Source organism: Pecten maximus, chromosome 13, assembly GCF_902652985.1.
Source record: "Pecten maximus chromosome 13, xPecMax1.1, whole genome shotgun sequence".
In the NCBI taxonomy this organism is placed as follows: Eukaryota; Metazoa; Mollusca; class Bivalvia; order Pectinida; family Pectinidae; genus Pecten; species Pecten maximus.
The window spans coordinates 9,658,470-9,685,824 of record NC_047027.1 but is presented as its reverse complement, the minus strand read 5'-3'; the positions used below and the strand labels follow the sequence as shown (position 1 = coordinate 9,685,824).

The 27,355-nt window shown below is 43.3% G+C and overlaps 1 protein-coding gene across 4 annotated transcripts; it reads right to left on the bottom strand.

Moving 5' to 3' along the window:
• Positions 1-26,715, bottom strand: LOC117341057 (alpha-(1,3)-fucosyltransferase 6-like). 4 transcript variants are annotated; one of them, XM_033902883.1, is made up of 4 exons: positions 26,457-26,715; positions 12,718-12,817; positions 12,269-12,310; positions 1-1,343 (listed from the first exon to the last, which is right to left on the bottom strand). In XM_033902883.1, exon 4 carries the CDS (start codon positions 1,331-1,333, stop codon positions 116-118), a length of 1,218 nt encoding a protein of 405 aa, XP_033758774.1. In that variant the 5' UTR covers positions 1,334-1,343; positions 12,269-12,310; positions 12,718-12,817; positions 26,457-26,715; the 3' UTR covers positions 1-115. The 4 variants fall into 4 exon arrangements, with proteins under 4 accessions (XP_033758774.1, XP_033758773.1, XP_033758772.1 ...); XM_033902882.1 differs by lacking the exon at positions 12,269-12,310 and having other exon boundaries at positions 26,457-26,709; XM_033902881.1 differs by lacking the exons at positions 12,269-12,310; positions 12,718-12,817 and having other exon boundaries at positions 26,457-26,713.
• Between the last annotated feature and the right edge of the window lie 640 nt (positions 26,716-27,355).

Below are 27,355 nucleotides of genomic sequence, written 5' to 3'. Positions count from 1 at the left end.
TATCTTAAAATATAATTTTAATTATTTTATTGCTGTGATGTTATCAATATTTCACGATACAGCGACGTCACAATGTTCTGAAGGATTTCACGATATATTTTTCATAAAAAAAACATCACCTGATGTTCTTAACTGTAACACAAGTATTGTCATGTATCCATGACGACACATCCGTCCTGTTTGTCCGTACAGCCTCCGTTTGATCCTGAATTCTCTCACATATTTTACACAGGGACTGGCGGTACACCTCCACCATATTGTTCACGTGATATTTCATTTTTTCTTGAAGAATCTTTAAATACGCATCGTCATTCTCATTTAAGTACTTCAAATGATTAGCTAAATCCTTAGGAGATTTAAAATCGGCGGTATTGATGAAGGTCCCAGGTGGTAATATTTCACTGTAGGAAGCCCCACCCCGTACTACCGGCACAAGTGGTACAAACCTGGAGTACGTGTTATATAACTTCTCTGTAATATAATCCGTGCAGTGATTATTTTCAAACGAAAGGTAGAATTTATGTTTTATCGATAATATTTTATAAGCTTCCATTGACGTATTCCCAAAGGAAGCGACTATTGGAGTCCCGCACCTCCCGAAGACATCTACAGGGAGAAACTTCTTCATTTCTTTAACATATTCATTCCTTCCATTACTCGCGTGACAATTACTCACAAGCCAGGCGACAGGGTGGTCTTTATCTTTTTTCTTCATGGTATCCACTAACTCAGAATTTCCTTTAGGTTCTTTAAAAATTTTACCGTAGGGTAGAAATATTTGTGAATCTCTCCTATAGTTCATCATCCAATCAAATTGCTTCCTCCATTCATTCCGTACGGGATAGACACTCGGGGGACTTTCTAGCGTATAAAAGATCCAAAACTGATCTTCCCGGCGCTTCGGTAAAACCGATGGGAGTACAGATCCATGGAATATAACGGCATCACTGCTACTGATGAACGAACTGTTTGTGGTGTGAGTACACGTGTTAGGAAATCCACACTTTGAGAAATCCATGCTCTTTTCTGAATCGATAATATGCTGGAAATTTGGCGGTTGGTACCAGAGTATTATTCCAGTCCGCTGAGTTTTCCTGTCACCAGAAAAATCTCTTGACACTTTCCGGAGAGCGTTCAACCCTACACTGATGTCTTTTTTTAGTAACATTTTTTCCACAAACTTTTCTTTTTCAATAGATTGCTGTGTGATTTTTAATGATTCGTTGGCGGTAGGTAGCTTCCATATTACTTTGATTATGAAGATCCAGACAGTAAAAGTGACGAGGAAGCAGCCGGAACAGGAAAGGAGGCTTTTCTTGTGTACATGTCTCATCTTAATTGGTCTGAAACAAACGGTAGACAAATAAATAAATCATACAATTATATCCGTTTGGTAAGGTCAATACATAGTTAAAAAAAGCATCCTCTGTGATATTTTTTTAGGTTAATGAAACCATATATTGACCGAAATAACTAGGCTATAATAATTCAATTATACAATTACATGTATATCCGTTTTGTAAGGTCAATACATATTCTTAAACAAATCATCCTCTGTTATATCATTATGTAATATTTGTCACATTCTACCACTACAAGAACGATAATGTGATTTCGTTATGGTTTTTTTCCCCCAAAAAATGTAAAGATTACCATATTTTGTTGAAACAATAATGCCAAATAGAATTTTTAAAAATAAATTAGTTCGTCTAGGAAAAGTTTCTCAAAAAAAAAAATCTCCCTGTAACAGCTATACATTTAGAGAGAATTGTTGCATCGTTTAATTCTTATTTCGAACAAAATACCTTTTGGAATAAAAATGCATGTCTCTTTTTCACACAGAAAATCAACATGGAAAGGCTTAGTATTTTTTGAAAAAAAAAAAATAAATAAAAAAAAAAACAAAAAAACAACAACAACAACAAAAAGTTAATGTGTTGACACGGAATCACATGTGTATGACAGATATACAACTGTACCGATGAATTAAAACCTATAGACTCCGACCATAAAAATAGGATTGGATATTGTGAAGAGAGGATGTTGGATGTTGGTATATATAGACGGAGGGGGTTGTGTGGTATATATAGACGGAGGGGGTTGATGTGGTATATATAGACGGAGGGGGTTGTTGTGGTATATATAGACGGAGGGAGTTGTTGTGGTATATATAGACGGAGGGGGTTGTGTGGTATATATAGACGGAGGGGGTTGATGTGGTATAGATAGACGGAGGGGGTTGATGTGGTATATATAGACGGAGGGGGTTAATGTGGTATATATAGACGGAGGGGGTTGATGTGGTATATATAGACGGAGAGGGTTAATGTGGTATATATAGACGGAGGGGGTTGATGTGGTATATATAGACGGAGAGGGTTAATGTGGTATATATAGACGGAGGGGGTTGATGTGGTATATATAGACGGAGGGGGTTGATGTGGTATATATAGACGGAGGGGGTTGTGTGGTATATATAGACGGAGAGGGTTAATTAACAAATATTGCATGGCACTGAGGGCAATATGGGAGTTTATGGTCCATAAACTCCCATATTGCCCGAAGTGACATGCAATATTTGTTATATTATACCGAATATGACCAACATGACATGGAAAAAATAAACAACAAGTTGTTCTTAATCATTAAACATTTAATTTGAAACAAACAAAACGATGCAAAAATACAGGGTGTTCCTTATTTTTCTTTTAAATAGGAACGGAAGGTGTTCACTGCGTATTTAGTTGCTTGTTTGGTATTGATGGAGTCCTTCGCATCGGTTATCGAAACAAGTTCGGTTTCGTCCAAGGACGCAAATCTATCACTGCCAGACGCCATTTCGCTCAGTGTCTGAAATGATGACGTCATAATATGACGACGTCAACTTGGTATTATGACGTCATTTTCATATAGCGTCGGCCCGGAGTCAAGGACTTCGGCCCTTGACTCCGGGCCATATACTATATATGGACCGGAGCAACTACTAGACTCAAATAGGCACTTAAATGAATGAGGTATAATATTGTGGTATAGATAGACGGAGGGGGTTGTTGTGGTATATATAGACGGAGGGGGTTGATGTGGTATATATAGACGGAGGGGGTTGATGTGGTATATATAGACGGAGGGGGGTTGATGTGGTATATATAGACGGAGGGGGTTGATGTGGTATAGATAGACGGAGGTGGTTGATGTGGTATATATAGACGGAGAGGGTTGTTGTGGTATAGATAGACGGAGGGGGTTGTGTGGTATATATAGACGGAGGGGGTTGATGTGGTATAGATAGACGGAGGGGGTTGATGTGGTATATATAGACGGAGGGGGTTGATGTGGTATATATAGACGGAGGGGGTTGATGTGGTATAGATAGACGGAGGGGGTTGATGTGGTATAGATAGACGGAGGGGGTTGATGTGGTATAGATAGACGGAGGGGGTTGATGTGGTATAGATAGACGGAGGGGGGTTGATGTGGTATATATAGACGGAGGGGGGTTGTGTGGTATATATAGACGGAGGGGGTTGATGTGGTATAGATAGACGGAGGGGGGTTGTTGTGGTATAGATAGACGGAGGGGGGGGGGGGGGGTTGTTGTGGTATAGATAGACGGAGGGGTTGTGTGGTATATATAGACGGAGAGGGTTGATGTGGTATATATAGACGGAGGGGGTTGATGTGGTATAGATAGACGGAGGGGGTTGATGTGGTATAGATAGACGGAGGGGGTTGATGTGGTATATATAGACGGAGAGGGTTAATGTGGTATATATAGACGGAGGGGGTTGTGTGGTATATATAGACGGAGGGGGTTGGATGTGGTATAGATAGACGGAGGGGGTTGTGTGGTATATATAGACGGAGGGGGTTGGATGTGGTATAGATAGACGGAGGGGGTTGATGTGGTATATATAGACGGAGGGGGTTGATGTGGTATAGATAGACGGAGGGGGTTGATGTGGTATAGATATACGGAGGGGTTTGATGTGGTATATATAGACGGAGGGGGTTTATGTGGTATAGATATATGGAGGGGTTTGATGTGGTATATATAGACGGAGGGGGTTGCGTGGTATATATAGACGGAGGGGGTTGATGTGGTATAAATAGTCGAAGGGGGTTGATGTGGTATAGATAGACGGAGGGGGTTGATGTGGTACAGATAGACGGAGGGGGTTGATGTGGTATATATAGACGGAGGGGGTTGATGTGGTATAGATAGACGGAGGGGGTTGATGTGGTATAGATAGACGGAGGGGGTTGGATGTGGTATAGATAGACGGAGGGGGTTGCTGTGGTATATATAGACGGAGGGGGTTGATGTGGTATATATAGACGGAGGGGGTTGATGTGGTATATATAGACGGAGGGGGTTGATGTGGTATAGATAGACGGAGGGGGTTGATGTGGTATATAGACGGAGGGGGTTGATGTGGTACAGATAGACGGAGGGGGTTGATGTGGTATATATAGACGGAGGGGGTTGATGTGGTACAGATAGACGGAGGGGGTTGATGTGGTATAGATAGACGGAGGGGGTTGATGTGGTATAGATAGACGGAGGGGGTTGTGTGGTATAGACAGAAGGAGAGGGTTGATGTGGTATAGATAGACGGAGGGGGGTTGATGTGGTATAGATAGACGGAGGGGGTTGATGTGGTAAAGATAGACGAGGGGGGTTGGATGTGGTATATATAGACGGAGGGGGTTGATGTGGTATAGATATACGGAGGGGGTTGATGTGGTATATATAGACGGAAGGGGTTGACGTGATATAGATTGACGGAGGAGGTTGACGTGGTATAGATAGACGGAGGGGGTTGATGTGGTATAGACAGACGGAGGGGGTTGATGTGGTATATATAGACGGAGGGGGTTGATGTGGTATATATAGACGGAGGGGGTTGATGTGGTAAAGATAGACGGAGGGGGTTGTTGTGGTATATATAGACGGAGGGGGTTGATGTGGTATAGATAGACGGAGGGGGTTGTGTGGTATATATAGACGGAGGGGGTTGTGTGGTATAGATAGACCGAGGGGGTTGACGTGGTATAGATAGACGGAGGGGGTTGTGTGGTATATATAGACGGAGGGGGTTGATGTGGTATAGATAGACGGAGGTGGTTGATGTGGTATATATAGACGGAGATGGTTGATGTGGTATAGATAGACGGAGGTGGTTGATGTGGTATATATACACGGAAGGGGTTGATGTGGTATATATAGACGGAGGGGGTTGATGTGGTATAGATAGACGGAGGGGGTTGATGTGGTATATATAGACGGAGGGGGTTGATGTGGTATATATAGACGGAGGGGGTTGATGTGGTATATATAGACGGAGGGGGTTGATGTGGTATATATAGACGGAGGGGGTTGATGTGGTATATATAGACGGGGGTTGATGTGGTATAGATAGACGGAGGAGGTTGATGTGGTAAAGATAGACGGAGGGGGTTGGTGTGGTATATACAGACGGAGGAGGTTGTTGTGGTATATATAGACGGAGGGGGTTGATGTGGTATAGATAGACGGAGGGGGTTGTGTGGTATATATAGACGGAGGGGTTGATGTGGTATAGATAGACGGAGGTGGTTGATGTGGTATATATAGACGGAGAGGGTTGATGTGGTATAGATAGACGGAGGGGGTTGATGTGGTATAGATAGACGGAGGGGGTTGATGTGGTATATATAGACGGAAGGGGTTGACGTGATATAGATTGACGGAGGAGGTTGACGTGGTATAGATAGACGGAGGGGGTTGATGTGGTATATATAGACGGAGGGGGTTGATGTGGTATATATAGACGGAGGGGGTTGATGTGGTATATATAGACGGAGGGGGTTGATGTGGTAAAGATAGACGGAGGGGGTTGTTGTGGTATATATAGACGGAGGGGGTTGATGTGGTAAAGATAGACGGAGGGGGTTGTTGTGGTATAGATAGACGGAGGGGGGTTGTGTGGTATATATAGACGGAGGGGGTTGACGTGGTATAGATAGACGGAGGGGGTTGTGTGGTATATATAGACGGAGGGGGTTGATGTGGTATAGATAGACGGAGGTGGTTGATGTGGTATATATAGACGGAGGGGGTTGGTGTGGTATATATAGACGGAGGAGGTTGTTGTGGTATATATAGACGGAGGGGGGTTGATGTGGTATAGATAGACGGAGGGGGTTGGATGTGGTATAGATAGACGGAGGGGGTTGTGTGGTATATATAGATGGAGGGGGTTGATGTGGTATAGATAGACGGAGGGGGTTGTGTGGTATATATAGACGGAGGGGTTGATGTGGTATAGATAGACGGAGGTGGTTGATGTGGTATATATAGGCGGAGAGGGTTGATGTGGTATAGATATACGGAGGGGTTTGATGTGGTATAGATAGACGGAGGGGGTTGATGTGGTATAGATAGACGGAGGGGTTGATGTGGTATAGATAGACGGAGGGGGTTGATGTGGTATAGATAGACGGAGGGGGTTGATGTTGTATAGACAGAAGGAGGGGGTTGACGTGGTATAGACAGAAGGAGGGGGTTGACGTGGTATAGACAGAAGGAGGGGGTTGATGTGGTATATATAGACGGAGGGGGTTGTGTGGTATATATAGACGGAGAGTGTTAATGTGGTATAGATAGACGGAGGGGGTTGTTGTGGTATATATAGACGGAGGGGGTTGATGTGGTATATATAGACGGAGGGGGTTGATGTGGTATAGATAGACGGAGGGGGTTGATGTGGTATAGATAGACGGAGGGGGTTAATGTGGTATATATAGACGGAGGGGGTTGATGTGGTAAAGATAGACGGAGGGGGTTGATGTGGTATAGATAAACGGAGGGGGTTGTTGTGATATATATAGACGGAGGGGGTTGATGTGGTATATATAGACGGAGGGGGTTGTGTGGTATATATAGACGGAGGGGGTTGATGTGGTATAGATAGACGGAGGGGGTTGATGTGGTATAGATAGACGGAGGGGGTTTTGTGGTATAGATAGGCGGAAGGGGTGGCTATTTCACGCATTTGTACGCTAATCCTTTAATGCTGACTATACATGTAGCAAAACGCATCTTATCTTTTCGAGCCAGCCATATCTGAAACGGAGGTCAAGAAAGGGACTCATATTGTCGTATCAGTAATTTAGGCCTCAAAGTTGGCGTTTTTATCATGTCAACTACGTTCTTACAGTTGTGTAGTAATAATACTAATATGTTAATAAGAGATCCATGAGGCGCATTTCTCCCGTTTTGTTTTCTGGTCAGGCTCGAAATGGAACGGGCGCAACTAAAGACCAAGGGAAACCTACATAACAAGCTAAATACAACACATGCGGGTACTTCTCCAGAAATGTCCATAAAAAGGATTATTTACGGACGGACGACGGATGACCCACCGCGTACGAAGAGCTTTGATGCCCCTAGCTTCAGTGTCAAGTCCCAGAATGACAAATCAGCTGCATTATATGCCTCTGATTTTACAGACGAGTCCTTTTACCGTGCCCTAGAATGACGTCACTACCGAGCCCTAGAAGGACGTCACTACCGAGCCCTAGAATGACGTCATTACCGAGCCCCAGAAGGACGTCACTACCGAGCCCTAGAATGGCGTACCTACCGACCCCTAGAAGGACGTCATTACCGAGCCATAGAAGGATGTCACTACCGAGCTCTAGAAGGTCGTCACTACCGAGCTCTAGAAGGACGTCACTACCGAGCCCTAGAAGGACGTCACTACCGAGCTCTAGAATGACGTCACTACCGAACCCTAGAAGGACGTCATTACCGAGCCCTAGAAGGACGTCACTACCGAGCTCTGGAAGGTCGTCACTACCGAGCCCTAGAAGGACGTCACTACCGAGCTCTAGAAGCACGTCACTACCTAGCTCTAGAAGCACGTCACTACCGAGCTCTAGGAGGACGTCACTACCGAGCTCTAGAAGGTCGTCACTACCGAGCCCTAGAAGGACGTAATTACCGAGCCCTAGAAGGTCGTCACTACCGAGCCCTAGATGGACGTCATTACCGAACCTAGAAGGACGTCACTACCGAGCTCTAGAAGGACGTCACTACCGAGCCCTAGAAGGACGTCATTACCGAACCCTAGAAGGACGTCACTACCGAGCTCTAGAAGGACGTCACTACCGAGCCCTAGAAGGACGTCATTACCGAGCTCTAGAAGCACGTCACTACCGAGCTCTAGAAGGTCGTCACTTCCGAGCCCTAGAAGGACGTCACTAACGAGCCGTAGAAGGTCGTCACTACCGAGCCCTAGAAGGACCTCACTACTGAGCCGTAGAAGGTCGTCACTACCGAGCCCTAGAAGGACGTCACTACCGAGCCGTAGAAGGTCGTCACTACCGAGCTCTAGAAGGACGTCACTAACGAGCCCTAGAAGGTCGTCACTACCGAGCCCTAGAAGGACGTAATTACCGAGCCCTAGAAGCACGTCATTACCGAACCTAGAATGACGTCACTACCGAGCTCTAGAAGGACGTCACTACCGAGCCCTAGAAGGACGTCATTACCGAGCTCTAGAAGCACGTCACTACCGAGCTCTAGAAGGTCGTCACTACCGAGCCTAGAAGGTCGTAACTACCGAGCCCTAGAAGGTACGTAACTACCGAGGCGTAGAAGGTCGTCACTACCGAGCCGTAGAAGGTCGTCACTACCGAGCCCGAAGAAGGGCGTCACTATCGAGCTCTAGAAGGGCGTCACTATCCGAACCTCTAGAAGGACGTCACTTACCGAAGCCCTAGAAGGACGTCACTACCGAGCCCTGGAAGGTCGTCACTACCGAGCCCTAGAAGGACGGCACTACCGAGCCATAGAAGGACGTCATTACCGAGCTCTAGAAGCACGTCACTACCGAGCTCTAGAAGCACGTCACTACCGAGCTCTAGAAGGTCGTCACTACCGAGCCCTAGAAGGACGTCATTACCGAGCTCTAGAAGCACGTCACTACCGAGCCCTAGAAGGACACGTCACTACCGAGCTCTAGAAGGTCGTCACTACCGAGCCCTAGAAGGTCGTCATTACCGAACCTAGAAGGACGTCACTACCGAGCTCTAGAAGGACGTCACTACCAAGCCCTAGAAGGACGTCACTACCGAGCTCTGAAGGTCGTCACTACCGAGCCCTAGAAGGACGTCATTACCGAACCCTAGAAGGACGTCACTACCGAGCTCTAGAAGGACGTCACTACCGAGCCGTAGAAGGTCGTCACTACCGAGCTCTAGAAGGACGTCACTAACGAGCCCTAGAAGGTCGTCACTACCGAGCCCTAGACAGACGTAATTACCGAGCCCTAGAAGCACGTCATTACCGAACCTAGAATGACATCACTACCGAGCTCTAGAAGGACGTCACTACCGAGCCCTAGAAGGACGTTATTACCGAGCTCTAGAAGCACGTCACTACCGAGCTCTAGAAGGTCGTCACTACCGAGCCATAGAAGGACGTCACTTACGAGCCCTAGAAGGTCGTCACTACCGAGCCCTAGAAGGACGTCACTACCGAGCCGTAGAAGGTCGTCACTACCGAGCCCTAGAAGGTCGTCACTACCGAGCCCTAGAAGGACGTCACTACCGAGCCCTAGAAGGGCGTCACTACCGAGCCCTAGAAGGTCGTCACTACCGAGCCCTAGAAGGACGTAATTACCGAGCCCTAGAAGCACGTCACTAACGAGCCCTAGAATGTCGTCACTACCGAGCCCTAGAAGGACGTCACTACCGAGCCCTAGAAGGTCGTCACTACCGAGCCCTAGTAGGGCGTCACTACCGAGCCTAGAAGGACGTAATTACCGAGCCCTAGGAGGACGTCACTACCGAGCCCTAGAAAGATGAAACGGCTGTATGACGCAAGTAACATCACAAACAAGTCATAGAAAATCGAAACAGCTGTATGGTGCCCCTACCAAAACTGACAGGTCATAGAAGGACAAAACAGCGGTGTAATGTCCCTTACATCACTCATCAAGTTTTCGTTTATTTTTACATTTTCTGTAGATTGGCAGTTGATCTATCTGGATATTAAAGGACACAATGTTCAAGTTCAATGTTCAGGTCAAAGGCTGTGATGTGTCTTACAAGATTTCTAAAGGAAGTGCATATCATATATCACATAGCAATATTTAAGTCATCTGTTTATCTATTTTTTCCGTTTTTTCTTCAAAATACAAACGTACAAGAAAATATCTCCAATGTTTTGAAGATGTTTCGACGAAAACGAGCAATAAAAAGTAAATAACCAATCTAACCAAAGACTGTATAACACATGTACATCTCAGTTAGATGTAGACAGCTATAATATATAGAACTGTATATAACTGACTCTCCATTGTTTCCTAAACAACACCTACCTATTGTTGAAAGATATGTTGGAGTTCTGAGAACGTCCTGTTTAAGGTAAACAAGAGATGAGATCTCCACTCCTCATATAATACTCCATCGCTTACAGGAAGCGTACACGAAAATACAGGTATATGTGATCACTCAACTAGTACGATATACCTGGAAGGTCGGGGTAAGATTTCCCGATACAGGGTCAAAGTCACTCGGTACTCCTCGAGTTGTATTCTAGCCACATTGTGTGAAGCACGCCCGAGGCGTTCCAATTTAGGATACCGATTGTGACTAACATCATACGATCAGATATTGGCATATTTTCTCGAAAACAACACTATTTGATGTTTCTTAAATGCTGTTGACCAACGACATGACAAAGGTTGTTAGTGTCATGTATAAACGTATCCGTCAGGTAAAAGGACGATCTTATTTCTCTGAAGAAATTTCACTTACAGTACTGTTACTTATTATTATCGGTAACCTAATGGCCGCGGACCTATTTATAGTCAGCCGTTATATATAAGCTGTATTTGATCGGTTGGTATCAACTCTGCAGGTGTACCGAATTGTATTATCTTTATAGTATATCAACATTAAGTGAGCGATGCTGATAAATACATGTATCTCCATCAAACGACAGACAGCTCCACCTATCGATGATAATGACAGACAGCTACACCTATCGGTGATAACGACAGACAGTTCTACTTAATGGTAAAATTGACAGACAGTTCCACCTATCGGTGATAACTACAGAGAGCCCAACCTATCGATGATAACGACAGACAGCTCCACCTATCGGTGATAACGACAGACAGCTCCACCTAATGGTGATAACGACAGACAGCTCTACCTAAAAGTGAAAACGACAGACAGCTCTACCTAAAAGTGAAAACGACCGACAGCCCCACCTACAAATGTATCGGCGAAAACGACAGACAGCTCCACCTAAAAGTGAAAACGACAGACAGCTCCACCTAAAAGTGAAAACGACAGACAGCTCAACCTAATGGTGAAAACGACCGACAGCCCCACCTACAAATGTATCGGCGAAAACGACAGACAGCTCCACCTAAAAGTGAAAACGACAGACAGCTCAACCTAATGGTGAAAACGACCGACAGCTCAACCTATCGGCGAAAACGACAGACAGCTCCACCTAAAAGTGAAAACGACAGACAGCTCTACCTAATGGTGAAAACGACCGACAGCTCCACCTATTGATGATAATGACAGACAGCTCCACCTATCGGTGATAACGACAGACAGCTCTACCTAAAAGTGAAAACGACCGACAGCCCCACCTACAAATGTATCGGCGAAAACGACAGACAGCTCCACCTAAAAGTGAAAACGACAGACAGCTCAACCTAATGGTGAAATTGACAGACAGCTCCACCTATCGATGATGACGACCGACAGCCCCACCTATCGGTGATAACGACAGACAGCTCTACCTAATGGTGAAAACGACAGACAGCTCCACCTATCGATGACAGACAGCCATTTACAATTCTCTTTAACAACTTCCTTCTCTCCCTATGTCTACATTGACAGTCTTTGTCGTTCATTCGCCATTGTGAGAAATTCTTTGGTTGTGTTCCCCGATCGAGAAATAACAGTCAAAATGTCTCTGAAGTTTCAGTTTTATATCATCTATTTACCATTGCAACATGATTAAAACATGGACTACAGAGACAGACAAAACTATTTTTGGTTTACAGTACAAGTAATGCAATCGGCATGCATCACATACAGTTTTTTTCCTGAGAACATCATAAAGTCATAATATGTTTGAAACCATGTGCAATCGTTACAAGATAGTAGGGTACGTTTGTGCAGTAGCACGTGCTAGAGCAGATGTGTGGTCAAAGGAGCAGTGATCCTTTGAACAGTTTTCTGGCAGATGTTTTACCCGATGTCTGGTGATAATCATTGTGTGTGCGAAGGTGTTGAACTGCAAAAAGAAATAAATCGTCATCCTTTACAGACACACAGAGATTCTACAATGAAGAAAGGGAAAGTTTAACGTTTTTTTTTAATTTTGCTTGTAGGAAGCATTTTCACTGCCTTAAATTATGTTATCAGCCCATAGCTTCAAAAATGACGTCGCAGTTCGTAACGTCGCTTTTGATTGACAGAAACAGTAACGTACTCTCATCTTAAAACCGGTTCGACTTTATTTAGGGTACACTTCTATTTTATGTTATATCTCCACAACATAAAAATACATTCAAAATACACAGAGTGTACTATCATATTAAACCGGTTTATTTAGGGTACACTTCTATTGTATGTGATATCTCCATAACATAAACGTACATTCAAGTTGATCCTTCAAAAAAATCATAAACATGTACTTACCTAAGGATTTTCACGTGTTCAGCAAATTACTACACATTATGCCTGGTCATCGAGGCGTGACGACGTCAGTTAGTACGACAAAGCCAACGTGACTGTGTTCCTGGAATGAGACATGAAATACGAGGGGAATGACAATGCTACGAACTTCATACAGAGATAAGAAAAAGTTTAACAACAGGCCAAGGGGCCTTATCGGTTATCCGAGTTCAAATATATATTCTGATAGATGAAGTATTGCTTTTAAGTGTGATTTAACACATCCCGTCCCTGTGACCTTGCAAGCACATCATCCCACCATGATGACTAATACCATGACCCTCGATCTCTTGGATATTGAGAAGACATTAGATATTTCCAGACATTTAAACCTATTTGACCCTGAAAGTATGGCAACGTCATTATTTTTAACAAAAATATAGTCATTCATCCCTGTATTACCATAGGCCTCCTGTGTAGTTAAAAGCAGGTAGGTCAAGGTCGTTCATTTGAACAAAATTGGTAGCCCTTCAATCCAATCTAATTAAAAGCTAGATGGTCATGCTCACTACGTTACATGAACATCTAACAACATCCCATAAGGGGTCACGTCAGGGTGGCCTCTTGGATTAGCCAATCAAATGACTACTTCAAGAAACTTGGAAGTGAATTCTACATGTCTGAATTAACATGACTAGAGTGTATAGCTGGTATAATCTGTCAATTTATTTCAAGTCATTTCGTCCCACAAAACATATAGCTATATATCGTGCCGAAATGGTTTGCTTCAGATGCAATCTGTGACGAAATGTTTTGCTTCGGCGACATCGCCAAATTGACAATTCGCCCTGAAAGGAAATACACACATATCGGAGGTCATCAGAACGTGACCCCTTATGGGATGTTGTTAGATGTTCATGTAACGTAGTGAGAATGACCTTCTAGATTTTAATTAGACTGCCCTTCAACCAAGCATGATACTGGCCAAATATCCCAACCCTCTTCGTTATTTACAAGAACTCATTTTAAAATTTTATCACATTTACCCTATAGCTTTGAAAGAAGATCAATGCCCTTTATTTAAACGAGCATGGTGACACTTTCGCAGCATGCTTCTGACCCAAAACTATGGACCTTTTGTTTACTGAGAAGTTGAAATGCAAATTGTACACGACCCACGACACCGTATGTCACTTAATACTACATGTCAGATGACGTTATAGTCGATAAACTACCCTTGTATATCACGTTAACGTTTGTCTGTAATGTAGCTGGTAGTGGAAATCACAGGATTATCGCTCTGTGGGGCCGATCTTCTGGTTCGTAGTGCGAAACTCATATTAATCTATGATTAAACTTACCCTGGATGTCACCTTTATATAACAAAAACCTGTCTAGAAATCAATAAGTATGTGGCAATTACCTGTGTATAAATGCCATCGAAATATAACAAAACTATGGTCCATTGTCAGAACAAAAAACTCTTGTTGTCCCAACGTTGGTCCAATATCAGAATAAACAATTTAAGTCGGTTCTACGTTGGCAGTATCAGGAAACTTGGACCAACGGTGGTTTAATGTCAGAAGTTTGACCTATGTGTTGGTTTTCTGTTGTTTGAGTTGATACAGTTGATTCAATACAACACGAAACTACTTGATCATGGATTACATCTCGTTTTAATGCCATCACCTTCAATGTACACGTTTAGCTTTAATAGAATGACAATCCGACGGCAAGGTACACATGACATATGTCCTTATATACATTTATACTGTTAGGCTACATTAACATTGTATGAATAAGAATGAAAAATATAAAAGTTACAATGATTTATTTATAATTGATAGTAATTAAATGACTAACCAATCATATACATTGTATACACACTATTTTAGATGTTTCTGAACTGACTGTCATTGCTATTTAGTCTAAGTGCTGATCGGGTGCCTCTTGACTGCTTTCTATCCCCTTCTCTATCTCCCGAATGTGAACCAGACTTTGATGACACAATGTATCTCCTAACCCCTGAACATAATCAGTTCTTATGCACTTCTCCTAAAAAAATGAGAAATGCCTAACGTGCATACAGTACAAATACAATGTAAGTGTTTTTAATACACGCATATGCACTATACACATATTGTTATAATTGCAGTGTGCAAGTCATGTGCTTGTCTCGTAAACAACACAACAAAAGTTTGATTGCAAGAAAAACAAGTGCAATCCATGATTGCGAAAGCTCACCGGCGGTAGCAATCACACTATGCATTCATTTTTTATGTATGTATAATCATGTCATTTTGAATTGTATGTCACATAATATCGCTCCTAGAACTCTAATGGATGTATAAACCAAATAAGAAGGGTGTGGACTTACAAGCTTTCCAAAACTAAGCCGTACGGTACAGTCTTGTAGCTGTTACTCGTAACCGGTGAGCTAAAAAAACACATCTTTTTCTAGATTCCGTAAATACATGTATAAAAACCGGCACTGGTTAGGATATGTCGGCCTATATACAGGCTATACTTACAAGGATCATGTATCTGAAAATATTTCCAGACACAGAGAACATGGGATTTTGTTGGAATTAAAGCATTTCAAATGAAATTTCAAAAAATAAGAAACCGAAAACCACTTACATTGCTGCAAAACTGGGTAGATTAACCTTTAACTCCTTTAACAGCTTCACCAGTGGGTATATATATATAAATTATAATCTAGAAATGTGCATGTGGTCAATCCGTTTCATTTACAAATACTGACCGAACAGGGTTTAGATGACGTCAGTGCCCATCCTGGAGCATCATGTTCCCGGTTGCTATGACAACTGACCAGATCCCAACTGTGCGTAACGTACTCACTTCTTAGGCATCTAATCAGCAAAATGTGCACATACTCGTGTAGAGGTTCTAGTAAGGTTATTATCCTATATAATCTGCCTTTCTGCACGGTTCATATCTCTATGTATTTATATGCCATTTTTTGTTCGGTAGATTTTTTTCTAAAATATCAAATGAGATGAAATATGGAAAAAAAGGTTTCGATGACTTTTTTATGTTTATATGATTATTAGACCAATAAATTAATACACATATTTTCCACTTTAAGAAATAGTTAGATAAAGAAAATGTTAAAACCCATTCCTATATTCTGACAGTCATGTTGTCCAACTGTCAAATCCACGGTACAAATAAATCAATTGTACTCCAATGTTGGGCCAACGTTATACCAACATTCAACACCCAGCCAACTTCTGATGCCAAATTACAGGTTAATTACGAGGATGGCCCGACGTTGGGCCGACGTATGATATAGACGATGCCAACGGTGGCCGACCATGCCAACAAATTCCCGACGTTGGGCCGACGTATGTCTGGCCTTGACCTTGAAAGTGACATCCTGAAGCACAAAACTCTTCCGAGGTTATCTCATACTTGACCAATATATAAAGTTTGATAAATGTCCTTCAAGATAAAGTCGCCAGGGCGGTAACAATGTACGGACAAAGTTTACTGTAAAAGGTAATACAAAAATACCAATCGGAAGTGGAAGATGGTCTAACTAGTGGGGCGACACCTACATGAGTGTCACAGAAAGAACCACGTGGAAATATAATGGGCATTTATGTAATATAAGTAACCAATTTCATTATTTATTTAACTGAGATCAACAAATCATATCCGATAGCTGACGGAAATATATGTCTAGATATTATTATGATAGACCAAATCTCATACATTATTCAATCACGTAACTCAAAATGACCATTTTTATTGGCTAGATTTATTATTGATATAAATGAGATAATGAATTCATAATGTTGATGTCCATCCTGTTTTACCATGTATTGTTGTTAATATTTATATACTCTACACTGTATTGTTTACGAGAATAAACAATTGCCATTGTCTGTTCCAATAAGGTGAATATATTTTGACCTCATGTCATCATCCTTGACCTTTGACTTTGAATTATGAAATTGAGTCTTACATCTCCTAGGGAATTAGTTAAAAAGTGAGTTAGAAATAATATTAATATCACATTTCGAGTCTACCAATACTTTCACCTCATAAATTATAACTGACGTGTATATAAATTAACAGTCAACACCTTCATTGGAACTATCACTGTCACGCGATCTGGTATATGGTCATCACTGGAGCTAGTATATACAATATTTAATTAAATGTTATTGATAACTGGACGTTCTGGAGATTGACTGCGGTGTCCATATCTGAACACTTAACTTAATGTTTTGATTGAGAGGCCCGTGATCCTCCCGAGAGGTCGTGATCCTCCCGAGAGACCGTGATCCTCCCGAGATGCCGTGACTTTCCTCTCGGGGCATACACGTCTCCCGACGGCGGTGGACTGTACGTATATTACGATTGTGTATATGATATGTACTAATAGGCAATATGGCCCACAATTAATAAAGAAATTCGGAGGTGGGATGAGTGCCATGATTGGCTGTCTATTAGTGTGTGGTAGACTGGTCAATGTGGTATTAGTATTCATCGATGGGATCCTGTAGCATTGCCATCGGGCAGCAATGTGTCCGAACTGACCACAAATCGAACAATGGACTGTCGGAACCCGTTCATCTTGTCCGTCCAAATTACTTGTGACCTTGACATGACCTCCCCCTTTACATATAATGGCCGTGACTTGACCTTCCCCTTTACATATATGGCCGGAACATGACCTTCCCCTTTACATATATGGCCGGGAAATGACCTTCCCCTTTACATATATGGCCGGGAAATGACCTTCCCCTTTACATATATGGCCGGAACATGACCTTCCCCTTTACATATATGGCCGGGAAATGACCTTCCCCTTTACATATATGGCCGGGAAATGACTTTTCCCTTTATATATGTGGCTGTGACACGACCTTCCCCTTTACATATATGGCCGGGACATGACCTTTCCCTTTACATCTATGGCACGATCTAGGTCGGGACCCTCTGTGACCTTGGGGTGGTGGTTGTCCACTCTGGTACATATACATTGCTGGTGAACCACGTGTTTCGTAGCATTGTTATTTCGCGTTGCCATTGTCATATTTTCGCTGTCTTCTGTTGTCAGTTTTGTATTATCACTATTTCGCGTTGTCATTGTGTATTATATTCGCTGTCTCGTGTTGTAATCAATATTTCGCGTTGTAATTGTCGTGTTTTCGCGGTCTCGTGTCATCCTCATGGTAATATAGCGTTCTTCCTGTCGTGTTCTTGTGGTCAATTTCACCAATATTGACGCATAATTGCATCTTATGTTGAACATAGCAGTATACCTGATTTGTATATTGCCCTAACAGGCCGCCATATCAAAGATATTGACAATTGATTGAGTTTGTATAGACACCTGTGCCAGTGTTGGTCTCCTGACGATACAGGTAAAAAGTCAGGTCAGTGTATTCATTATTAAACAGATGAGATCATTGAAATAAACCACATCACGAACTAGCGAACGCATCCAAGCGACAGAATAAAGTAAAGATAGTCTGGTTCTCTGATCTGGAGGTCTACCGTGGGATCTCTTGTTACACGGCCACGGCTAATGTTAACGTTTTTATTCAACACAGTCGGGTCATATAAGGGACGGTGTCAGCTTTAATGGAGCGTTCCACCCCCATCCTAAACCCCCATCAACAACCCTCATCTCCAACCCCCATCCACAACCCTCATCTCCAACCCCCATCCACAACCCTCATCTCCAACCCCCCATCCCCAACCCCCACCCACAACCCTCATCTCCAACCCCCATCCCCAACCCTCATCTCCAACCCCCATCCCCAACCCCTATCCACAACCCTCATCCCCAACCCCCATCTACAACCCTCATCTCCAACCCCCATCTACAACTCTCATCTACAACCCCAATCAACAACCCTCATCTCCAACCCTCATCTCCAACCCCCATCTCCAACCCTCATCCCCAACCCCATCCCCCATCCCCAACCCCCATCTACAACCCCATCCCCAACCTCCATCTACAAGCCTCATCTCCAACCCTCATCTACAACCCCCATCTACAACCCCATCCCCAACCTCCATCTACAAGCCTCATCTCCAACCCCCATCTACAACTCTCATCTACAACCCCAATCAACAACCCTCATCTCCAACCCCACCCACAACCCTCATCTCCAACCCTCATCTACAAGCCTCATCTCCAACCCCCATCTACAACTCTCATCTACAACCCCAATCAACAACCCTCATCTCCAACCCCACCCACAACCCTCATCTCCAACCCTCATCTCCAACTCTCATCTCCAACCCTCATCTCCAACTCTCATCTCCAACCCTCATCTCCAACTCTCATCTCCAACCCCACCCACAACCCTCATCTCCAACCCTCATCTCCAACTCTCATCTCCAACCCCACCCACAACCCTTATCTACAACCCCCACCCACAACCCCCATCTACAAACCCCCATCCCCAATTCTCATCTCCAACCCCTATCTTCAACCCTTATTCCCCAACCCGCACCTCCAAGCCTCATTTCAACTTGGTAGATTTATTTTGAAGCAGATCAAGTATGAGTACAATTATTTGATTATCCACTCTCAACACTAAAATATCTATTGTGATTTCGATTTTGTATTACACTTCTGCGTACTCTGTAATGTAAGGCGAAAACAAATGTGGACTAGTATGACTTCAAAGAATAAATTTTTACTAGAATTACATTTCTTAGGAATCATGCTATCTCTCCCGATCAATTATACTGACACCGGAATGGACCAGTTGTTTCCTGTACACCTCTTTTGTCATTTCTCAGTCAGCCCCTAGGGTGTCATTTCTCAGTCAGTCCTAGGGTGTCATTTCTCAGTGAGCTCTAGGTTTGATTTCTCAGTCAGCCCCTAGGGTATAATTTCTCAGTCAGCCCCTAGGGTGTGATTTCTCAGTCAGTCCTAGGGTGTCATTTCTCAGTCAGCCCCTAGGGTGTGATTTCTCAGTCAGCCCCTAGGGTATAATTTCTCAGTCAGCTCTAGGGTTTGATTTCTCAGTCAGCCCCTATGGTGTCATTTCTCAGTCAGTCCTAGGGTGTGATTTATCAGTCAGCCCCTAGGGTGTGATTTCTCAGTCAGCCGCTAGGGTTTGATTTCTCATTCAGCCCCTATGGTGTTATTTCTCAGTCAGCCCCTAGGGTATAATTTCTCAGTCAGGCTCTAGGGTGTGATATCACATTCAGCCCCTAGGGTGTGATTTCTCGGTCAGCTCTAGGGTGTCATTTCTCAGTCAGCTCTAGGGTTTGATTTCTGTAAGCCCCTAGGGTGTGATTTCTCAGTCAGCCCCTAGAGTGTGATTTCTCAGTCAGCCCCTAGGGTATAGTTTCTCAGTCAGCCCCTAGGGTGTCATTTCTCAGTCAGCTCTAGGGTGTCATTTCTCAGTCAGCCCTAGGGTGTCAGCCCCTAGGGTGTCATTTCTCAGTCAGCTCTAGGGTTTGATTTCTGTAAGCCCCGAGGGTGTCATTCCTCAGTCAGCCCCTAGAGTGTGATTTCTCAGTCAGCCCTTAGGGTGTCATTTCTCAGTCAGCTCTAGGGTGTGATTTATCAGTCAGCCCCTAGGGTGTCATTTCTCTGTCAGCCCCTGGGGTGTCATTTCTCTGTCATCCCTACTGTAGGTGTTATTTTCTGTCATCCCTGGGAGTATAATTTCAGACCCTCGGGTTTGATTTCTTTGTTACCCCTAGGGTTTGAGTTCTTTGCCATCCCCTAAGGTGTACATTCTCTGTCATCCCCTAGGTTATGATTTCCTTGCCACCCATCATATGTCATTATTACATGGAATATAACCACATGTCAAAGCTGAAATCTGAGCTGTGTGGCTCGATACCCATCTAGGTGGTTACAAGCTGGGATCACCAACACTACTGTACTCTCGTTGTAGTTTTTCTTGGATTGGTTACCAACTTAACCTTAATGATCTATGGGACATCCATGTGTTGTTCTGTGAGGTAGCCATCACCAGGGGGCCACGGTGGCCGAGTGGCTAAGGTGTCCCGACACTTTATCACTAGCCCTCCACCTCTGGGTTACGAGTTCGAAACCTACGTGGGGCATCTGCCAAGTACTGACTGTAGGCCGGTGGCTTCCCTCCGCCTCCAAAACCTGGCACGCCTTAAATGACCCTGGCTGTTCATAGGACGGTGAATAAAAACAAACCAAACCAATATTCCTCACCACTACAGGGAGACACTAACACAGAGAACACTGTCCCAGGGAGGCACTGACACAGTGAACACTGTCCCAGGGAGACACTGACACAGAGAACACTGTCCTAGGGAGACACTGACACAGAGAACACTGTCCCAGGGAGACACTAACACAGAGAACACTGTCCCAGGGAAACACTAACACAGAGAACACTGTCCCAGGGAGACACTAACACAGATAACACTGTCCAAGGGAGACACTGACATGGAAAACACTGTCCCAGGGAGACACTAACACAGAGAACACTGTCCAAGGGAGACACTGACATGGAAAACACTGTCCCAGGGAGACACTAACACAGAGAACACTGTCCCAGGGAGACACTAACACAGAGAACACTGTCCCAGGGAGACACTAACACAGAGAACATTGTCCCAGGGAGGCACTGACACAGAGAACACTGTCCCAGGGAGACACTAACACAGAGAACACTGTCCCAGGGAGACACCAACACAGAGAACACTGTCCTATGGAGACATCCTACTTTGTGTTTTAGCCATTCAGGTGGTATTTGTCATTTGTATATTGTATAAGTCAACAGGTGTACTTGGCTTTGATTTGTAGCAACACTCCAATTAAAATCAATATATTCAATATGTACCTGGCCTGTTTCTGGAGGTGACGTAACATCTGTCCCCAGGGATTACTTACGATGTCGGGATACTGGTCGATAGCGTCAGTTTGTTTACAATACAATTTAACAACTACACATGTCGCCACCATAACACGATTAGTAAGAGGCGACTAAATATGTGATCTTTACTTTCTATGTAGATTTTTTTCCCCTTAATATTTCCTCGACATTGCCTCACTTTTTTACCACTTTAGACTCTAAGTTGAGCATTCGCCCAGTGATTGAAATTTGACGCCTGCTAAAGACATACCGACTTACTTGCCTCTCAGACTGCACAAGCCAAGGGAATCACTCAGATTCCTCACTGAACCGAAACACAAGCCAAGGGAATCACTCAGATTCCCCAATGAACCGAAACACAAGCCCAGGGAATCTCTCAGATTCCCCAATGAACCGGAATGAGTCTCTCAATGCTCAACAAGGAAATCTCTCAGACTCCACACGGAAATCTCTCAAGACTCCACAAGGAAATTTCTCAAGACTCCACACGGAGATCTCTCAAGACTCCACACGGAAATCTCTCAAGACTCCACACGGAAATCTCTCAATGCTCAACAAGGAAATCTCTCAAGACTCCACACGGAAATCTCTCAAGACTCAACAATGAAATCTCTCGGACTCAACAAGGAAATCTCTCGGACTCCACACGGAAATCTCTCGGACTCCACACGGAAATCTCTCGGACTCCACACGGAAATCTCTCGGACTCAACACGGAAATCTCTCCTGACTCAACACGGAAATATTTCCTGACTCAACACGGAAACCTCTCAAGGCTCAACAAGGAAATCTCTCAAGACTCAACACGGAAATCTCTCAAGACTCCACAAGGAAATCTCTCGGACTCCACACGGAAATCTCTGAGACTCCACAAGGAAATCTCTCGGACTCCACACGTAAATCTCTCAAGACTCCACACGGAAATCTCTCAAGACTCCACACGGAAATCTCTCAATGCTCAAGAAGGAAATATCTCGGACTCCACAAGGAAATCTCTCAAGACTCCACACGTAAATCTCTCAAGACTCCACACGGAAATCTCTCAAGACTCAACAAGGAAATCTCTCAAGACTCCACACGGAAATCTCTCAATGCTCAACAAGGAAATCTCTGAGACCACAAGGAAATCTCTCGGACTCCACACGTAAATCTCTCAAGACTCAACAAGGAAATCTCTCAAGACTCAACAAGGAAATCTCTCAAGACTCCACACGGAAATCTCTCCTGACTCAACACGGAAATCTCTCAAGACTCCGCACGTAAATCTCTCAAGACTCCACACGGAAATCTCTCCTGACTCCACACGGAAATATCTCCTGACTCAACACGGAAATCTCTCAATGCTCAACAATGAAATCTCTCATGACTATATTTTACCGGTAAGGTATACCATGTCATTGTACCCTGTACCTGTGACCTGTTTCAGTGAGTAGACACTATAACACGACCCCTATTAAGAAGACGTATTGTGTTATTAGCACGTTTAACTATAACAAGTCAACCGGTAATTAAATATCAGGTACACGGTCCTTTTAATCCCTATACCCCGAATCCAGTGTTAAACCTGCGCGAGAATGTACAACTATATCAAATTCTTTTGAAGCACCAACAGAAGTCTTTATTGTTATATTTTTTTATGACTGCACATCTAATTTTATAACAATTATTGTTTAGTTTAAATTGTTTAATGTCTCATCAACATATATGATAATTCAAGGACCACTACCAGATGCATTCGTGTAAGTGTGCGTGTATAGTGTACGTGTGTAGTATATGTGTGCGTGTATAGTGTGCGTGTGTAGTATATGTGTGCGTGTATAGTGTATGTGTGTAGTATATGTGTGCGTGTAGTGTATGTGTGAAGTATATGTGTGTGTGTATAGTGTACGTGTGTAGTATAAGTGTGCGTGTATAGTGTACGTGTAGTATATGTGTGCGTGTATAGTGTACGTGTGTAGTATATGTGTGCGTGTATAGTGTACGTGTGTAGTATATGTGTGCGTGTATAGTGTACGTGTGTAGTATATGTGTGCGTGTAGTGTACGTGTGTAGTATATGTGTGCGTGTATAGTGTACGTGTGTAGTATATGTGTGCGTGTATAGTGTATAGTGTATGTGTGCGTGTATAGTGTGCGTGTATAGTGTATGTGTGCGTGTATAGTGTACGTGTGTAGTATATGTGTGCGTGTATAGTGGGCGGTGTGTAGTATCTGTGTGCGGTGTATAGTGTAACGTGTGTAAGTATATGTGTGCGTGTATAAGTGACTTGTGTAGTAGATGTGTGCGTGTATAGTTGTACGTGTGGTAGTATATGTGTGCGTGTAGAGTGGTAGCGTGTGTAGTATAATGTGGTGCGTGTATAGTGGACGTGTGTAGTATTAGTGTGCGTGTATAGTGTACGTGTGTGTATATGTGTGGGTGTATAGTGTACGTGTATAGTGTATGTTGTGCGTGTATAGTGGGGGTACGTGTGTAGTATACTGTGTGCGGGATAATAGTATATGGTGCGTGTATAGTAGTAGTGTGCGTGTATAGTGGTACGTGTGAAGTATATGGTTGTCGTGTATAGTGTGCGGGGGGGGTGGTGTATTATGATGTGTGCGGGGTATAAGGTACGTGTATAGTGTACGTGTGTAGTATATGTGTGCGTGTATAGTGTACGTGTGTAGTATATGTGTGCGTGTATAGTGTACGTGTATAGTGTATGTGTGCGTGTATAGTGTACGTGTGTAGTATATGTGTGCGTGTATAGTGTACGTGTATAGTGTATGTGTGCGTGTATAGTGTACGTGTATAGTATATGTGTGCGTGTATAGTGTATGTGTGCGTGTATAGTGTATATGTGCGTGTATAGTGTACGTGTGTAGTATATGTGTGCGTGTATAGTGTACGTGTGTAGTATATGTGTGAGTGTATAGTGTATGTGTGCGTGTATAGTGTACGTGTGTAGTATATGTGTGCGTGTATAGTATATGTGTGCGTGTATAGTGTACGTGTGTAGTATATGTGTGCGTGTATAGTGTACGTGTGTAGTATATGTGTGCGTGTATAGTGTACGTGTATAGTATATGTGTGCGTGTATAGTGTACGTGTGAAGTATATGTGTGCGTGTATAGTGTACGTGTGTAGTATATGTGTGCGTGTATAGTGTACGTGTGTAGTATAGTGTACGTGTGTAGTATATGTGTACGTGTGTAGTGTACGTGTGTAGTATATGTGTGTAGTATAGTGTTCGTGTGTAGTGTACGTGTGTAGTATATGTGTGCGTGTATAGTGTATGTGTGCGTGTATAGTGTACGTGTGTAGTATATGTGTGCGTGTATAGTGTACGTGTGTAGTATATGTGTGCGTGTATAGTGTACGTGTGTAGTATATGTGTGCGTGTATAGTGTACGTGTGTAGTATATGTGTGCATGTATAGTGTACGTGTATAGTGTATGTGTGCGTGACTCGCGAGGTTGTGGTACATGTGTATGTTCGTGTTTGTCTCCTTGCGAGTTCAAAACTGAACAGGACACCCCACTCGGTCGTTCTGTCCCCTGGCCGAGACATAACATGAGTCTTTAAAAATGGTAGTTGCTACTCCTGCTTAGCGCTCAGCATATTAGGATTGGGACGACTGGTTCGCCCGTTGTCAGTATAATGTGACCGGTTGGGGTGTGCTGCTGGATGTCTTCGGCAGTATGCTTCAGTGAGGTAGCACTATACATCGGCAAAAGTTCCGGCCTATCCCAAGGAGACTTAACACGAACATACCGCAGCCTCCCAAAACACACATGTCGCACGCACGGGAGGCCGTCATTAAATGACCTTCGCTGTTAATAGGACGTTAAACAAAATAAACCAAACCAAACCACGTCTTACTGACAAGTGACAATGCTGAGCGATAACCAAGAGCAAAACTACCATTTTTAATGACTCTGGCCTGTCTCGGCCAGGGGATAGAACCCAAAGTCTTCCTCACGGGGGTGAACGTTCAACTAAAGGCCAAAAGTGAGGCAGTGTCAAAGGAGACATTAGGAAGAATGCTTAGAAAGGAGAGAAAAATGCAATGACGGCAGCAGGTACGCCCTACCTGAAGGTCATTCACATTAATGAGCTGATGTGACGCAGTCTCAAGGGAGCCATTGAGAAAGAAAATATTTATAAAGAGGAGAAAAAAAGATAGCAGTTGTAATCGCCTTTTAAAATCACAAGCCTCATGTACAAGTGACCTTCAGGTCAATTATCAAGATTTACATCGATTGATATTTATCATTTTGTTGACCCGGATGTCTGTAAGGTTTCACAGCCTATACGAAGGAAATTCACAGGATATCGCTTATTTCCCCTCGAAACACGTATACATATGAATTGATTAATTATATTTTTAATTATCACAGTTTGTATGGTTTACGTTGTGATTTTCTGTGTAATATCACACCGTGAACTGTCACATCTAAGTTTGGGCCTCCTTGTAGTAGTTGGTGGCTAATTCACTGAACACACATAGAGAATACATGTACGACAAAACTAAACCATAACTACCAGGACTCTGCGTTCTCAACAAATATGAATGACAAATTAAAAGCTCCGATCCTGACATACACAAGCCGCAGTACGAAGTATAGACTTATACCCGGGCGTCTGCTAAATATGTTTTACACATGTCTGTGGCAGTCTGTACGGTTTTCAATTGCTCAGTAAACACGGGTAATCCCGCAAAGTGTATGACGTCAGAAATGTATTCTATTTATAGAGACGTAGAATGCAGTGATTAATCTACTGGTAGCGAGGTGTATGTACGAGAATACCTGTAACTTGTAACCCATTGTCAGGTCAATTAAATCACCATATACATGTATTTTATCCTATACCTACACAAATATACATGCTTGATTAAGCTATAATAGTTCCTTACCTGTATCGTGTCATAAATCGTGTCGGGCTGGACAATCTGTCGATTTCCAAAAGTATTCAACAGGTAAACCATGTGTTCCGGGGTACATAAAGGTGCAGACGTAATCAGTATGCACTCATACGGTCACGTGACTAGTTTTACTAGTTGTATGTCACCTGGAGTCCCGCTGTGGTGTAAACAGACATGTAGCACAACATGTACACGGCCGGGTGTAGGGAACGACACGCAGCTATGAACAACTTGTCTATACGTAGGTACGATAGCCAATCAGTAGCGGAAACTGACCTTAGTTATAAAACCCTAGTCACATTATATCTGATTCTTTGTTAAGGTGGGTTCACTCAGGCATTGGACTGCCGTGTTTTGAAGGCGATTACTGTATTTCCTCCTCCTCCTCCGACGACGACACGACCCGTCCCATCTTTTCGGTCATTTTATTAACATCAGAAATGTATTCCGTCCAGTCATTTACCCCCAGAGAAACTCTCACAAAACAGTCATATGACTGGCCTCGAGGGAGCGATATTCATATATCTACGACTCCATGATAATGTATTTTTTCCTGTGAACAGTTCTATTTTTGACCTGGATGACGGTTTTCCATTAGAAGTTAATCTTCTGGTGTATATTAGTCAATAACAGTTTGCATTGCTCATTTAGTGAATATTGAAGACATTGGATACTTAAGTACATATCAACCATTTTTTTAATTTAATGGTAGATTATTCCATAATGAAGCTTTGTATATTTAGTGAACAATGTCAGTTGATTAAGCTTAGCTAGCCATGTTTGAAGGAAAATCAGTATCGCCTGAGTAAACATTTAAGTTATTAAACATGGGATTAACTTTCATTATGGTATACGGGGACGAAGTCTGGAGGCTTATACCGTACTGACAT